The sequence below is a fragment of the Ixodes scapularis genome, unplaced genomic scaffold, assembly GCF_016920785.2.
Source record: "Ixodes scapularis isolate PalLabHiFi unplaced genomic scaffold, ASM1692078v2 PGA_scaffold2__306_contigs__length_199485367, whole genome shotgun sequence".
Classification (NCBI taxonomy): Eukaryota; Metazoa; Arthropoda; class Arachnida; order Ixodida; family Ixodidae; genus Ixodes; species Ixodes scapularis.
Window position 1 is genome coordinate 179,585,196 of NW_024609857.1, and position 18,036 is coordinate 179,603,231.

General features: G+C 46.6%; 1 protein-coding gene across 1 annotated transcript in view; it reads right to left on the reverse strand.

Annotated features, from left to right (window-relative positions):
- Window positions 1-17,558, reverse strand: part of LOC115317357 (A disintegrin and metalloproteinase with thrombospondin motifs 5-like) — a 66,327-nt gene extending 48,769 nt beyond the window's left edge. The window contains exons 1-2 of the mRNA XM_040222743.2: window positions 17,513-17,558; window positions 10,227-10,363 (exon numbers count right to left, since the gene is read on the reverse strand). Of these exons, the coding sequence (XP_040078677.2) occupies window positions 10,227-10,363; window positions 17,513-17,558 (183 nt within the window). The remainder of the gene's footprint in view (window positions 1-10,226; window positions 10,364-17,512) is intronic.
- Window positions 17,559-18,036: the final 478 nt, after the last annotated feature.

The window sequence follows — 18,036 nt, forward strand, 5'->3', positions numbered from 1 at the left end:
ATGGGTAACTCCAACTGGCTGGCGCGCGGCATAATTCCAAAGAACGCCACCCCACAGAGAAGCCTTCTCCCTGGCGGAGCGGCCCGGCCGACTGTCAGAGGGAGAGGGTGGCCGGGCTTAGATAAGTGGCCATGGCGGCCGGCCGCAGAGCCTGCCCGGGCAGCTTACGCAGGTGTCGCTTCGCCGGGCTCAGCGCGGCGCGCAGCTTATAGGAATACGCTACGTATGCGAATGCTTTCGCATTCTTCCACATCAGCAGTCTTAAGTGTCTTTGTAGTTTTTCTAACGGAACTCGCCGGACTGAAACCGGGAGCTGTGCGGTGACTTCCCTCTTTGGCGGTCGACGCCAACTGGTTGAAGTTTCTCAATTTCGCACTATAAAGTCCCTAATATAGCCTCGTTCTTTTAGACCCTTGATGTCAATAAAATTTTCAAATGCCTGTAAGTTGTAGTGCATCATCGTCGAACCGCAAGAACGCCGACTGAATTTGAAATTTCTTTGTGAATTTTGAATTCAAGTTGCAGAGAGACCTCATATGTTTTGGCACTGCTCGCGTGTTACCAATTTCTTTCCTTTTTAATGCTCTCCCAGGTAGCACGCCAGAGGAATGCCCAACTTGGGCAAAGGTCTGGCAAACATAAGGGCCCAACTTTGGCGCAGTTAGGTTTTTGCACCATGGCATTCATCAGTGCCAAAGTACGGTGCCTAACTATAGCCTTAGTTGGGCGATCCTATGGCATGCCAAAGTTTGGCTCTTCTCCGGTACGCCAGAGGAGTGCCAAAGTTGGAGCCATACTTGAGCCATAACTGCCATAGTAAATCCTAATCTGGAAATTCGGGGCGTGCCAAGGTTTGGCATTTCTCTGGTCTGCCAGAGGAGCCCCAAAGTTGGTGCCATACTTCAGCCATAACTGCCAGAGCAACGCCTAATTTCGATACTTGGGACGTGCCAAGGTGTGGCGTTTCTCTGGTCCGCCAGAGGAGCGCCAAAGTTGGTGCCATACTTCAGCCATAACTGCGAGAGCAACGCCTAATTTCGGTATTTGGGACGTGCCAAAGTTTGGCTTTTCTCGGGTCCGCCACAGGATTGCCGAAGTAGTGCAATACTAGAGCTATAACTGCCAGAGCGATGCCCAATTTGGGTATTTTGGACATGCCAAAGTGTGGCGTTGCTCTGGTCCGCCAGAGGAGCGCTAAAGTTGCTGCAAGATTTGAGCCATAACTGCCATAGTAAAACCTAAACTGGGAATTCGGGGCATGCCAATGTTTGGCGTTTCTCTGGTCCGCCAGAGGAGCGCCAAAGTTGGTGCCATACTTCAGCCATAACTGCCAGAGCAACGCCTAATTTCGGTATTTGGGACGTGCCAAGGTTTGGCGTTTCTCTGGTCCGCCAGAGGAGCGCCAAAGTTGGTGCCATACTTCAGCCATGGCTGCCAGAGCAACGCCTCATTTCGGTATTTGGGACGTGCTAAGGTTTGGTGTTTCTCTGGTCCGCCAGAGGAGCACCAAAGTTGATGCAATAATTCAGCCATAACTGCCAGAGCAACGCCTAATTTGGGTATTTCGGACACGCCAAAATTTGGCGTTTCTCTGATACGCCACAGGAGTGCCGAAGTGTGCCATACTTGAGCCATAACTACCAAAGCAACGCCTAATTTCGGTATTTCAGCCTCGCCGAGTTTAGCTTTTCTCTGGTCCGCCACAGTTGTGCCAACGTAAGTGCCAGACTTGAGCCATAACCGCCGCAGTAAATCTTAATTTGTCGATTCGGGGCATGCCGAAGTTTGGCTCTTTCTTGGCTACCCACTGAAGTGCCAAGTAAGTGCCAAAGTGGCAAAGAAAGCCGAGAGGCCAGCCCAAGTTTCGAATATCTCTGGTGTGTCACAGAAGTGCTCTTTTACGCGTCCCAGAAGAGAAATAAAATAAATAGGCGTTGGAAGCACGATAGTAAGATGTCATCACCTCCGTTCCCAAGCAGCACGGCAATACTTTGCAGTATCGTGCCAGTGCCGGCCGAAAGTGGGTTCCAATATCGCTCAACTGTCCAGTTTTGCACCACCGTTTGATACCCGGCAGGTATTGCCGTACAGCTGTTTCGCCCCGGCCTAGCGTTCACGTAATATTGTGCGAAAACTCTACGATGCGTCTGCTTCGTATTGGCCGAACGTCGTGCAAGTATGTGTACGTTGCATGTCATTTGTTGCATATCCAATCACTTATACGGACAAACAAATTTTTTCGATCGCTCCCAGAAGTTTATTAAACAACTATCATTACACACAGTGTATTCCCAACATATTTACAAGGTCACACTTCTCTGTAAAACGAAAAGCAAATTATAAAATACAATTAACACTGTCCTCATGCCAAGCAAAACTCATCACACGTAAAACCGCGGAGAATAAAAGGAAAGCAGGACGACTATCAGAATCATGCTTGCAGTGCACTTACTAATAAAAGAGCGATATCATGTAATCCTTGATAGATGCATAATCCAACTCAGGCACCCCACAAACACATTCGAGGAAGAAGGTTGCGCACATTCAACTGACGTCTCGTCGTCGGCGAAGAGCAGTTTTTGTCGAAGCGTGTCCAACAAACACATCACAAGTATTCCACGAACTCCGGTGCAAAAAATGACCGTTACCGAAAAATTGGCATGGACGTATTCCGACCGTTTACGACGAAAAAACACGGCCGCGTGTGCAACGCACGAAAGCAACAGAACAGTGAAGAGCCCAGTTCGAAAACCGGACCTACGTGGCCTGCTTATTTCTGTAACTAGGCAAACGGCGAAAACGACAGCCCCAGAGATCCCATCAGCGTGACAGAGAAAGTCACGTGACAAATTTTCGTCCAAACGCTTTTGTCCTACGCGTCCTATGTAGAGAGGTCACGCTGAGTCACGCGTTTCGCTTCATCCTTTTGATTTGCTTAAAGCGGCTGTCGAGCTCGCTGGCAGCCACACGAAGACGCAAAACCAGGTGGGGAGGATTTGCAAAAGGCGAGGTCGAAGGGGCATCAACAACGCATAAAAGGAAAGGCCGCTTCTGCCGGTGACCTTGTCGCCTTGCCTAGCCTGTCAGCGTTCGGCTTCAAGTCCGAACTCGTCGACCCGCATGGACGTCAGGACACCAATTTGACATTGACAAGGCATCGACCTTGGAGGGGGATAAAAGGTGGGAACCGAGGAAGCTGCTGGAATCTTGGTTCATCCAGAACGATAAACGCGGAAGTGATTCATCGCTGGTAAACAAGAACCGTGGCCCCCTGCCGGACGTGTACACAAACTTTATGCCTAAATAGCCGAACTTTTTTGTGCGACTCTTACTCGCTCTGTGCTCTACTGAAGATGCCTCTCGCATTGGAGGCGCAACGTTTAATTAAATTGTTATTTTTGTTATGTCAAGCCGTTTTTGTTATTACATAAATTAGGAGCGCAACCGGGACATTTTCTCCCGTAAATGACGATCGGGTGCTTGGACTCCGAAGCAGCTCTTTCGGCGTCCATTTGATGTTCTCGGAGTCGGTCGTTGAGGCATCGCCCCGTTTGCTCGATGTACCTGGTCCCGCAGGACAGGGGGATCGCGTACACTTCCTTCGCTTCCTCTCCTTCCGCCAAGATTTCTCTTTCCGGTACTCCCACGGAGCGGGCGGGTTTCGAGGTTGAAGGCGAAAATAAAGTTCGCTCTTTCCATTTTTTTTGCGTTTCCTCCTCTCCTGCCCTCCTTTCCTCCCTTCACCGCCCTCCCCCGAGGGGCCAACGCGGAGAATGGATTAGGAGACGCCTCCGTTAATCCGGCATAACCCGCCGTAGAGGGGGCGTGCTGCTTGACTAAAGATTATCTCGCTGCACAAAAAAAAAAAAAAATAAATAAAAAAATAAAAAAAAAAAAAACGTCGCGGGCAGCGATTTAATGCGCTTTGCCGGATGCGTAACGCTTCGCCCGCCTTGAACAAGCTGGTATGCATTGGACTAACATTTTTCGAAGCGCGGTAGGTTTAGTGTAGGTCCTATCATAATGGTCCTGCAAGACATCCCTGTCCGCCACAAGCTAGCCAATAATTCAAGGACATAACGACGGCAGCGTATTCAAACAGTGTAAAATAAAATGTATATAATATTTATAAGAACACCATCGTCTTGACTGCTTGGCTTTCAAATTTTTAGCGCCGCAAATAATCGTAATCAAAATATTTTTTTTATAATTGAAGACCCCTCGCCGTGCATCGAACCCAAAATTACGCTTACGTGAAACATGATTCGGCGCGGGAGCAACTCGAGTCACCGTAATTTTTTTTTTTTTTAACATGGCTTTTGCTTTTTAATCTAACTGAGGTACCACTGGCAGAACACGAATCGCATACTTGGAAGGATCTGAAAACTCATATAGCTGGCTGAGTGAATGCAATACTATCGCATTCGTTGAAGCTCGATTTGTTGATTCGAACTTCAACAAATCACACGCACCCATTCTCCCTATTTCTGTTTACCCAGTCATAGTCGTTCCCTCACGATGCAATACGAGTACAAGTAACGGCAGTTTATGCAATGTTGACGATACGCAGCCGTGATCACGCGGTTTTTAGAAGCGCTATAGAACGAGCACAAGCGTCGAATTTCGGTACACTGATTGATTTCTGTCTTCCCGCCGTGACACCACACGAGAAAAGCGATTTCGTTCCGTCTGTGAAACTAGGAACAAAGAAATCAATATATAATCCCGTAATAAAACAACGCGAAATGGATCTCTGCCGCCAATACCCAACCGTTCGCGAGGTGACTGGGCAAAAGCATATTTTACCTCCGTGCCTTTACTCTCTGCGCACCGCCAGAGAGAGTCATACAAACTCCTTTGCGCTATTATCAACACGATAGCGTTTGCAAGCCGGTAGTCTGACTCGGCTGGGATTCGTCCCTTCTGACTTTCATAGCTCTCTATGAAACCAGAAAGGTAGATACTTTTCTCCATTGGGTTGGTTTGCCCGGGGCCTCCAGTTATTTACGGCCAAAATCACACTAGAGGCGCTTCAGCAATGTTCACTCTGGTCGACACACGTGCTCGTTAAAAATGCCTGTCGTCAACTCTTTCCCAAAAGATACTTGAAGAGCCAATCTTAGAGACCGACGGATAACGAGGCCTTAGACCTCAAAGAAATTATAACACAAATTTGGCGTCGTTATTCCCAAACTGGTTGCCGGACGAAATCCAGGGTTGGTAATAGTAACATAAGATACGTACGGCAGAATTCCCTGCCATAAATAAAACGATTTGGCTAACGCCAATGTAACGCGAAATAGGTGCAAAGAGTTTTTCGATAGGAAGCGTAAACCGAAAAAAAGGAAAAAAAAAAAAAAAAAAAAAAGAAAGAAAGAAAGAAAGCCTGAAGAAAAGGAGAAATTAGAAAAAAAATCTCTGGTGACTTGGCCAAAAAAAATTCTGTTCATGTGATTTTTCTTGTCACGTGAGCAAACAAAAAAAAAACGAAAAAAAAAAAAAAATAACACGAGAAAAAAAACCATCCCCTGCCCGGTTTCGAAGCTAGGCCCTTTTGATCGTGAAACTAGCGCGCTATCCGTTGCGCCAACATAACTTTTTTTTTCTTTCTTTATTGCAAGTTGCGCCAACATAACTCTGCCTGTAATGCTCATGCATTCCGACATCATAGGCGAAAGCTTAGGTGCCTTCGCAGTTTTTCATGCATGTGTTATTTTTATTTGTGGCAAGAGTTCACGTCCAGAATGCTTTTAGAGTTTTCAACCAAAACGAGTTTTCTTCTTCCGAGTCACCTTCTAGAGCCAGTAGACCGCACTGGGTCGTCCGGCTAATCAAGCAGCTATTTTCAAATTCTCTGGCGTGCCCGTCCTCGGATCCGAGGTCGCCGTTTGACAAGCTTAACTTTCTTCCACCTTTTAGCCGGAACCCCACGGCAGCTTTGTTCCGTCCCCACTCCCTCTCGAGAGGATGGCTCGCCCCGAGGCTAATCCCATTCTCTAAACCTCTTTTCATCCAACGCTTGACCTTTCCCTCCCCGTCCCCCGGCTTCGGGAGAGAAGGTTCTTCTCTGCAAACGTCCCGTTTGTACAGCGGCCTTTAAAGTTCAAAGATTGTCCTGTCTTTATCGTCCCTTTTGTGTCTCCACTTTTTAATGTTTAAAAAGTATCAACACGCTAAAATAGTACAATTTCCGGAATTTCATTTTCATCCCCCAAGTGTGATGTGGGAACCGCGCCATAGAGCCACGGTCGTTTCCGCACTTTGTTATCGCTAGGATTTGACAGTGCTCAATCACGATGCAAGACACGCACAGAGCCACGCTCGCTTTTGCAATGCGCCGCCTAAAGGGGTGTCCAAACAGGACACGACTCCGACAAATCGTGAAAATTGAAGCGGGCTTGAAGTGGGCGCGTCCGCTTCAATTTTCACGATTTGTAGGACTCGTGCGTTTTGTAGTGTCCTGTTTGGACACCCCTTAATAATGATATATCTTGTTGAGACGTGCGCACATCCGTCTTGTGCAGTGTTAGCTCAACGGCAGCACTTTCTGTAAAGGCGGATTCACACCGGGGATAGCAGTCGCGCGATCCAACTGAATCGCATCGCAAAAAAAAAAAAAAAAAAGTAATTAGTTGGTCAATTTGGCGTGCGCGATGAGCGAGTCCAATGCCTTCGTTGGCGAGTCGCGTCTCAAAAACTCTCGCTCCGAACGCCGTTGGTTGGCTCGGCCTCTCCGCGACTAGAGTGCATCGCAAAACGTCGGGTCAGCAAGCGACTGCTCAAAACCCGTCACTTTTTGCCCGCGACGGTCGCTTTTGCGATGAAAGTTATGGCGCGACTAGATCGCGTCGCCGGTGTGAACGCGCCATAATGTCGAACCAGTCTCACGGCGCGTCCCGATATTGGCTTGTGTACCTACGCGCGAGTAAAACATCTGCCACAATTTGCGTTTGCAAAGCCTGCTGCAGCCGCGTCAAAACATTCAGCCCACCTTTGGACTGCAGAAATCAAGAGACAACCAAAATAAGATAAAGTTGCCAGCCGAATAAAACTTGATTTCTATTTAATTAAGATGAAGACCACTCGCGTACATCAAATACCTCATCAGCCGAACTCCAAGGCAGTAAGCCTAGTTCTGGCACTTGTTTGGCACCTTTGGCCCGTCGCTGCCAGATCACAGCCAAACTATCGGGAAGCGAAGCCTAACTTGGGCACTCGCTTGGCGACTTGGGCCCAAAGATGCCAGATCTCAACCGAACTACGAGGTAGTAAGCCTAACTCTGGCACATTTGTGGCGATTTTGGCCCGAATGTGCTAGGTGACAGCCGAACTGTCAAAAAGTGAAGCCTAACTTTGGCATTAGTTTGGCGATTTTGGCCCGAAAATGCCAAAGCTCTGCCGAACTACAAGGTAGTAAGCCTAACTCTGGCACATCTGTGGCGATTTTGGCCCGAATGTGCCTGGCGACAGCCGAACTGTCAAAAAGTGAAGCCTAACTTTGGCATTAGTTTGGCGATTTTGGCCCAAAAATGCCAAAGCTCTGCCGAACTACAAGTTAGTAAACCTAACTCTTGCACATCTGTGGCGATTTTGGCCCGAATGTGCCAGGTGATAGCCGAACTATCAAAAAGTGAAGCCTAACTTTGGCATTAGTTTGGCGATTTTGGCCCAAAAATGCCAAAGATCTGTCGAACTAACGGGCAGTAAGCCTAAATCTGGCATTTGTTAGGCGATTTAGGCCCGAAGATGCCAAATAATAATCGAACTACCCGGCAGCGAAGCCTAAGTTTGGCACTTGTTTGGCGGATTAGGGCCAAGATACCCAGACTGCTGCCAAGGGAGGTCAGGTTTGGCACTACTTTGGCTTCTTCGGGCTTTTTAATGCCCTAAACTGCCAGACGCAAGCCAAGTTTTGGCCCAGAACTCGGTGCTGCCTGGGCTCGGACAAATGGTCCAACGCATCAACGCTGCACAGTTTTCGTTGACAGATGAAGAATATCAAACGGCTATCCTAATAATGTCTGGCATTACGAAGCTTAAGTGCACATCTATGCCGTCCTCATTTTCCTATCATCACCAATAGCCACCACGGATATCACCGAACCCTCGGGATTGTTTTACTGATGTGAGCCACAGATCCAAGCATAGAGGAGTAGCCCACCTGTTTCCAGCACTGCGCCAGCCAAAAAATGTATCGCCTAGATTAGAATTAGTTTAATATTGCTACTCACAAGAGACCTAACAAGGGATCGATATTAAAACGTTCCTATCAATACGTGGTCATAATGACACCATGTGCGATTCTTTGTCCTTGTCTTTAAGTTCGGGTAACTACAAAATGATTTTACATGTATACGAAGACGGCGCCCAGTGATATAATATCTGCAGTCGCTGAAAGCATGCCCGCCTTGTGCAGGTGAAAGTGTTTCGCATTATCAATGCCGTATTAAATGCTTCCTAAGCACGCACGCAAGTAATAGGCGGAATCGGCCGCCAGAGCACTGAAAGGGGTACGACAGCCACTGACGAGGAGCCGACCGGGCCATCGGACCGGCAGAGCAGAGCAAGCCAAACGTGTAGGAATCCGCGTTCTGATTCGTATTGGACGCTAATGTAGATAAAAACTCGAACCTCGTGGAATCCTAAATTGCCTTCGTCCTACGGCTCTTTATGTCAAAAGCTGAAAAAATAACAATTCCGTCTTGATCAGGCCACACTGGATTCGCCGGGATCGTTTTGGATCGACCGGAGCAATCGAAGCGGTTGACTTGATCCGGCGCGAATTGGAGTCGGGCGCCTCGGATCGAGCGTGGATTGAAGTCGGAGCTGCCTGATTGACACTGGACAAAATCGAATTTGACTTTGATCTTACATCTTTGCACGGCAGCTAAGAGAATGGGGGAGAGATGGGGAGAAAGATGGAAAGGGAGCGAAGGGAAGGAAGGCAGATGGAAAGGACAACCTACGAGGTGAGAGACGGGGAGATACATAAAATGGGAAGGAGAGGAATGGGGAAAGGAATTCGGTGTGTCATGTGACGTATACTTCCCTCCTAAATTGAACGGGAAACTGAGAGCGGGGCTTAAGCAGAAGATTTTATGTTAATTGCTTGAAAATACGTTAATTTGTACACAAAACAAGCTAATATATCACATTAAACTAGTCGCATGCATTACTCCCGCACGCAGAAGTAAAGTAGCTTTAATACTAAGTGTCCCAAGCAGCGGCCAGGCTCCTTAAATCGACTGCAAAATTCGGTTTCTTACCCTATCGCACTACTACTTTGTGCGGCGTCGAACACAAATGGTGCATTTACTTTGTACAATTTGCCAAGAGCGAACTTGCCAGAGGAAGAAGTAAAGAAAGAAGAAGGCTTAGCTGATATGGAAACGCAGCGAAGCCACCGATTTTCAAAGAATACGGCGCCGTTTCGCACGAGAGAGAAGAGATGGCTCAAGCGGTCGCGACGCCAACTGCCGCCAACGAACGAGCATACGGCGCCGAGAGCCGGCGTCTTTAGCATAAGATCCATTCGACTCAAAAGCGGCGGGAGCTTTTCTGATATCAGTTGGCATGCATTATTTTATCATCCTTACTAATATTACTAATATAACATATTGAATGACACATAATCGATTAAAAATGGTTTGTCAGAATATTTTGACTTTTTTTTTTGTCTCAGGGTACGGATGTCATCTGTTTTGCAGCTCCTTCTTGTCGCCGCGTATGTCTGGTTCTGCGAACGTCGCCGCCTGCGGAACGCGCGCCGCTTTTGAGTTGAAAGATCGTATGCCAAAGACGCCGGCTCTCGGCGTCGTATGCTCGTTCGTTGGCGTCAGTTGGCTTCGCGACCGCTTGCGCCATCTCTTGTCTCCCGTGCGAAACGGCGCCGTACTGTATGAAGACCGGTGGCTTCGCTGCGTTTCCATAGGTTCTAAGCCTTCTTCTTTTTTCACTTTTTCCTCAGGTAAGTTCGCTCTTTGGAAATTTTACAAAACAAATGCACCATCTGTGGGCGACGCTGCACAAAGTAATAGCGCGATAGGTTAAGAAACCGAATTTAGCGGTCGATTTAAAGAGCCTGGCCGCTCCTTGAGACACCCAGTATATTAGAGATGCATGCAGTATGCTTTGTTAGTTACAAATCGAGCTTCAGACGAAAGAGTGCGTAGCATTTGTTCAGAATTGAATAAGAATATCGGAACACGCACACGGTCGATACTTACCGTATTAAGAAATATACTTATGTATTGCCGAAGAGGTGTAGTGTGATTTTTTTCTTGGCGTGCCTTGACCAACGAAGTATCACATACAAAACGTACGCCTAGTGTTATATCTGGCATCATGGATATGGTATTCGCCCCTGAAACATAAAATTATGACCACAAGCTTGAAAGACAGCTTAGAAATATCACTTCTTCTTAAAGTTAAAATCATTAATAATACCAAAATCATACGCACATAATTTCTTAAGCCCTCATGTGCATCCCTCAATAGCCTTCCTATTATACTGTCCGCTATTTTCTTCTGAATAGACTCTTTCCGAAATTCAGTCTAGTCGCTTGGAGAGCTATCATCACCTAAGTGTGTATGATCTGTACATGCTAATGGAGGCTTTTTGATGGCTGGTGAAAAAATAATTTTAAGAAAGAAACCGATGCGGAGCCTGAGCATCCAGACCTTACTTCGTTGTATTCTTGTTTGATGACGTCGAGACGAGATTTGTTAAGTTTTTGCGCTCTACGCATTTGTTGCTGTCATGTAAGTCCTTGGAATGCTCGGCTTCGGCACGCCCCAGACAGTTCGTGACACATGATAAAATGTTATTTTTTTAATAGGGTTACTTAACTATACGCGCCTTGTGCAGTGGTAGTTTCTTGACACCATCGAAACTGAAGCGAATAGAGAGATAACTGCTCATGGAAAAACACCGTAACTTTCGTACATCTACCGTTGATGAATAGGTAACAGATTTTATCTGCCAAGAGCATACAACAATTTGGACTAATATTTCAGACACTAGATGACACTGAATTCGTGAAAGGGTCTATTCCTTGATAAAAAAAGTGAACGCCGTTTAAAACTCCCTGTAACGCCGAATTAGAGCGCAGCCCTTGAGGAGGAGAAGGGAAGCGTACTGAGGGTCACGTATTCTCGGGGGGGGGGGGGGGGGGGGGTCACGTGACCTCGGGGGAGGGTGGTCCACGCGGGGAGTCACGTGACCCTCCCCCCCCCCCCCCCCGAAGTCACGTGACCCCCCAGAGAAATTTTTCCGCTAGAATCAGCGGGGAAAGTTTCCGCTGAATCTATCGGGGAATTTTTTCCGTTAGATTTAGCGGGGAAACTTCTCCGCTAGATTTAGCGGGGAAATTTTTGCGCAAGATGTAGCGGGGAACTTTTTTCGCTAGATTTAGCGGGGAGATCTTTCTGCTACATTTAGCGGGGAATTTTTTCCGCTAAACTTAGCGGGGACATTTACCCATAATGCACCGCGCGGTCACGCCCACGGCGACGGCGACAGCGACGCCGACGCGGTCACCGACGCCGACGCCGCTCAAGCCGGAAACGGGCGCCAAAGAGCTGCGCTCTAAAAAATGTGCGGTTAAGAGAGAACTAGACTAAAACTTCTTTCCCCGTCTTATTTCACCGGACATTGTTATTTCATTTATAAAAACATTAAAAATTATAGTTTATCAAGATATAAATATTATTTAGATAAACTATAATTAGTTCAACCTAAGACTGGGGCCCAATGAGGGAATCGTTTTGACAATGGTATAAAAAGAAAGATATAGACTACGGCTTGAACTCAACCAATGATTTTATTAAAACATTCGTCCTATATACGCCGATCCACACAACAGAACATCTTGTTTTTTAGGACACGCACAAAACCCAAAACAAGAAAAAATTTCTAAACCGCCACCGACTTTAGATAAGATAAACGATTTTGGGCTACTTTGCATCTATATGAAAATGTAATAATTTCTACACAAGGCACAATGTTTTTGGGTGTTTTCATCTCAATTCAGGCAGTGTTTTGGGGTCCATCTTCTAATGTTGACAAAACATGTATGTTTAAAAAGCATTCTCATTTGATATCAACGAGCGCGCAAACGGCAAGGTTTCAAATTTGTTTTTTCCGAGTTGTGTTGTTGCCCGTTGAAGTGGCCGAGGCGACAACTGACGTTCCTCCCACCGGTCGGGGATCGCATGTTTGACCGCTCACTATTTTCTTTTTCACAAAATAAAGCGCAGAGTATTTTGTGACACTCCCAAACGAGATAATATTAAACTTAGAAAATAAAAAAAAAAAATTGTAAGAACCTAAAATTTGGGACCAAAATATACCAAATTTGGTATCGATTTTATCAAAAACACATTGCTTATTTGCTTTACTTTTTTTAGCAGTAAACTATAATAGTTCCTTATAAGAAAATATAAATACTACTTCGGTAAATTTGTTTATGTCAAAGCAAGCCAAGGTTGAACCTTGAGAGATGTGCACTTAAAAATACTGCACTTGGACTCTTCTGTGAAACTCTCAAAATATATGTATTACGCTATATGAATAAAAAGAATAAGAATTTTCAAAGTATTTAAAAAGTCGGACTTTCTTCCTTTGTAGATTTGTTTGTGTGGCCTATTTGAGAAATTTTAATAACCTTCATATCACTGGAATATATAAAGATGGCTCTTGTTATTAACTACAAATTATATCTGATATTGTAGTAGACACGAATCGAGGGCTTTACTGAGGGTTTATTCTAGTGCACCAGGTCGGAGGGGCATGACCAGCTGACAGGTTTCCAGCTCGCCGAAGAACGGAATGCACGAGCTCCCATGTCCGAGCTCGTGCTCTGCTGACAAAGACGACGATCGTCTTTTGCAGTCACCACATTTTCTTCCCTCTTAGGAAGGCTTGTAGCGATTCGGCTTGAGGTGGCTGCGGGCCGGATATCGCCTACTGGGGTCTGGCTGCAGTGGAGACCCCGCAGGAGCTGGCCTGTTCGTGGCCTCCTGCTGGGTGTAAACCTGAGAAGGCCCTGGCGCATCCATTGGGAAGATTGAAGTGTCGGGATCGTTATATGCCAACCTTGGTTTCAAGTGATCTGCATGGACCCGACGTGCTTTGTTACCTTCATCTGAAACTTCATAATGACGTTGACATTTTTTTTTTGTGACAACAGCTTTTATCCAGTGTTGTTTGTGGAGAGGATGTTTTACTCACGCTTTCTGTTTCTTGCGAGCGTAACGGTTCCCTCGTCTTTCTTTGCCGTTTCGGCATGAGTCTGTACTTTGGAAGGCTTCAATAAGTGGAGAACCGTCCGGTAGGCCTGCTCGTGAGCAGTTGACAGGGGGTTCTACTGTTGAGGTGTGGTAAGTGAGCCGGTACTTAGGCAAAGTCTCGGATGGCTGCCTTCCTCTCTCTTCCGGAGGAACGTCGAAGAGCAGTCTTCAATGCCTTCACAAAAGTATCCGCTTGTCCATAGAACTTCGGGGGATACGGCGGGGTAAAGAGATGAAAAATACTGCCGCTCTGCACGAATTTTTTTAACTACCGAGCTGATGAAATGTCGCCCATTATCGGCGACAAGTTGTTGTGGCAGGCCTTGACGAGAGAACATTTCCGGCAAAGCGTCGATGGTATCTGCCACTGTTATGGATTTCATCGGCATAACCTCGTACCATTTCCTAAAAAGCATCTATGACAATAAGATAGCTTAGCTGATCTAGCTGCGCAGTCAGCATGAAGTTTCTGCCACGGGGTTTCAGGAGCTTCCCAGTGGTGAAGAGAAACGTGTGGTTTGTTATCGCAAACACTGCTGCAGGGCTCGCATTGCTGCGTCGTGCGCTCAATGTCTCTGTCGATGTGTGGCCACCAGACGTACAACCCTAACCACATCTTCATTTTTGTTTGTCCTACGTGTCCTTCATAAGGAAGGTCTATCACTTGGTGCTGGAACTTGCGTTGAACTACGGTTCGCGAATTCCATAGGATGCAACCGTTGAGGATGGTTAATTCTGATTTCTGTATTTGGAATGGCATGAGGTCGGAGTCCGTCACCTTTTCTGGCCCGCCCTGACTGATGTACGGGTGTACTCGGGAGAGGACAGGATCAGACGCAGTTTCCGTGGCGATGTCCTTTGCCTTCACTGGTAGCGTAGACAAACTCTGGGTGTCAAGCGCAAAGACAAATGGCAAGCGGAAAACTCCGCTTGCCATTTCTTCGTCGAATTCCTCGTCGGGACCTTGTGCGAAACGCGAAAGCCCATCAGCGTTTCCGAACTTTGCCGTTGGCACGTACTCAATGGTGTAGCTGTAGTTAATTAGTATGAGGTCCCAACGCTGGAGTCTGTTCGCCGATGTCACGGGTGTTCTTTTCATGGGGCAAAGGATGATTGTCAGAGGTTTGTTGTCAGTATAGAGCAAAAACTTGCGTCTCCAAAGGTACTATTAAAACTTAGAGACTCCAAAAATGATAGTAAGTGCTTTCTTCTCTATTAGTGCATAAGCACAAACTGATGTGGAATGTTCCTTGCCATTGGTCTCGTGGTATACCACCGCGCCCGCGCTTTCCGACGATGCATCCGCCGCAAGGTAAATTGACAGATCAGGGTTGAAATGAACTAGTGCCTCCGTAGCCGTCAGTTGTTGTTTGATGTTTTCAAACGCATCTACGCACTCGGAGCTCCGTCGCCCGGTGGTGTCTTTTCTCAATAGCTTGTTCATTGACGCACATTCGTCAGCAAGTTTCGGAAGGAACTTGCTGTACTGCTGCACCATGCCGAGGGGAGATTAAAGCGGGCTGATGTTGTTCGGTTCTAATATATTAAGGATATCCGAGATCCTTTTATGGAAGACGTGAAGCCGTCGGTGGAAACGACTTGCCCGAGGTACTCGACCTTTTCTTGAAGAGAGGCGCATTTTTGCCTCTTGAGCGTGAAGCCGTATTCCTGTAACCGCTGGAGCACTTGTTCACGATTACAGAGGTATTCAGGAGTGTCTCCCCCAGTGACGATGATATCATCGAGGTAACAGGCAACGCCTTCGAGCCATGCAATTACCTGTTCCATCGTGCGCTGGAACACTGCTGGGGCGGAGGCGACTCCAAAGGGCATCCGGTTGAATTGGAATAGACCTTTGTGCGTGTTGATCACGAGAGCCATTCTTGCCTCTTCATCGAGTTCCAGCTGGACATACGCTTCTCAGAAGTCTAGCTTCGTGAATTTGTTGCCTTCATTTAGTTTAGTGAAAAGTTATCCTGAACGTGGCAGTGGGTACTGGGTTATGTCGAGCTGAGGATTCACGGTGACACTGAAGTCACCACAGACTCGAACCGATCCATCCGACTTTGGGACGACCGCAATCGGAGTGGCCCACTGCGAGAAGTCCATAGGTGTGAGAACGTTGTTCTTGACGTGCTTCGCCAAGTCTTTCTCTACTGCTTTTCGCCTAGCAAACGGTATTGAACGGGGCTTGAAGAAATTTGGTGTTAGGCAGGAACAGGAGTTGTGCTTGCACAAGTGGGAACAAGTGGGCACTTGTGCCCACTCGTGCCCACTCGCAGCGTGGAGCGGGTTCGTTTCAGCCGGCACTCCACGAGTTGTTGCAATATCCGGTCCCGTTTCACCGCCGGCACCCCATGCGTGCATGCACTTTCTGCACCGAGAAAATCGAGCGTGCGCCGAAAACAATCCTGTCATACCCTGCTCTGGCGAGGAGCGGAAGCAACGACAAAGGACCGTGTGTTACGATGTCTCTTTCGTGAGGCGGAACCGAAAGGATAAAACGTTTATTTTCTGATATTAATCGCATCCCGCGGGCAACGCAATCAAACGAGAGTTTGAATTGTGAGCGTCTGCTATTTTATAAAGGAAGCAATTGACAAACCGCGCTTTATTTGAAAGTTTCTAGTCGCTTTGTTGCCGTACAGGCGCTTAAAGATACCAGTGTGTGAAGAAATGCTCAGAGCAATCACACCAGCTGCTCCCGATATCTTTATCACCATACGTGTAAGGGTGAATAATGGAATATTTGTCGTCGAAGTTCCCCCAGCAGAAACCTCTGAGTGTTCAATGAGCATCCGACAAAGCTAAACCTAGTGACTTTACCTCAGGCTTAGGCAACATCACCATGTTTAGCATTTACCAACGTCAGCTATCTTTCCCCGTGGTTTTTTGTTTGAGGAAGCTCCCGTTCTCGACGCCCACACCAAAGCTAAATTCTGATCCACCTGCAACTACGATCGAAATCGAGAGTCCCACTAAACGTTTTGCTGGACATCCCAACAGACCCTTTCCGTGGTTCACGCATAATAATATGCTCAAACGGATCAAGCTTCTGCGGGGACAGCATCATCCGCTTTCTCCAGTGTAAACCCCAGCTGCTTTGTAGTCAGCCAATTGCGGAAATTTACGCCATCTGTAAATATCTCTCCAACAGCCGAGTTGCTTGACGTCATCGCAAATAAAAACTACAGGTTGCAGCGACCAAAGTTTATAGAGAAACGTGCGTACGGACTGCACTCTCGCATTCCCAGGCATCATGTCGAACAGAAATGCGCTTGTTTCGGTTTGAGGTCGGTACTCTTTCTACAAAATAGATGGCGGCCGCATCAGTCTTCTGCACTCGGTGCGTTCCACAAGTTTGTTTGAGGACAGTTCTCCGTGCGACACTCTGCGAGTGAGATGCACACGGAGAGAACTCGAACCGTGCCAGTGCGTGCGAAGCGAACTCGCTCTAAGGCTGCTTACGTGCGGGAAGGGTAAAGCATAACACACGCACTGGGCACAGATTTAGTCTGCCGGAAGCGTGGAGCCGTCCTGGCGTCGGGGAAGCGCGCTCGTCCGTCACCCCATAAGCCCGGGTTTGATTCCCACCCGGACCGAAATCTAAAAAATTTTCATTTCAAATCCATTATTTTCTTTTGTTTTGATGTACTTTACTCTTTGCGCTGCGCCACCAGCAGTTCGGCTGACCCTTTAGCAACGATGACGCCGTTGATATGGAGCCACATGATGCGTCGCAGCAAATGGAAATTTAAGTGCTGTTTCATTCAGGGGAAGTTAGTTGCCGTTTATCGCTGCTACAGACAACAATTAAACTGGCTTCAAGCTCAAAAAGCGCCGGATCGCCTTATGAGAACATTTCATGTTTTCGCATTAAAAGAGCCATAATGTTCACGAATCTGTTCTTTAGGGCTAGTAAAGCAAAACACACAATTAACACTGCATTTTCGATACCGACAGATATTATAAAGATAGAGTTTGTTAGCGTTTCCTGAGACCCACATCTAAACTCCTAGAACCGTAGAAAATTTTATTCGTAGTTCGATCCTAGGCGGTAAAAGTTTAGGCTCGTCAGTACCTAAAAAAAGAAAGAGCAATGATCCGTTGTAAGTGTTAACTGCCTCACGCAGATATTATAAGAAATTAATTTAAGAGTTTAAAGTAGAGAGGACTTGATGACCATATTTACATTTTATTCAAAAAAAAGCTCTTCACTTACCGACCATAGTGCCTCCCAGAGCCATGAACATCACCCAGGATTTCATCTTGGGTAAAAGCTTTCGAATCCGCGAAGACGGCTGACTATTGTGTCCCTCACACTTTATTGCCGACCTTTAGAGTGAACTGCCAAGCCTCAAATGGGTAAAATATTGTTTCAACAAAGAAGCAACATGTCGACTGCAGTAGAAAGTAAACAGGATATACGTACGTCATAGAAAAAGTGTTTGTCTTTGTTCTTGTTAAGTATTTCAGCTATTTAACAATTTCCATAAGAGTAAACTGAATTAGTTATGCATTAATGAAAGTTTATTTATTTATGTATGCTATTCTTACTGCTAATTATACGAACATTTTATTTTCTAGCATTTAGGCAGTGTCGGACAAATTTGTTACGCTCACAACAACCGAAGACCCTTCATTGCTGACTGCTGACTGCAATAGAGATTCGACGGCTGAACAGAAAACGTTCTGCACTGAACCATCCTGCAAAATAAATTAACTTGGCGTGAACGTTTAATTTGA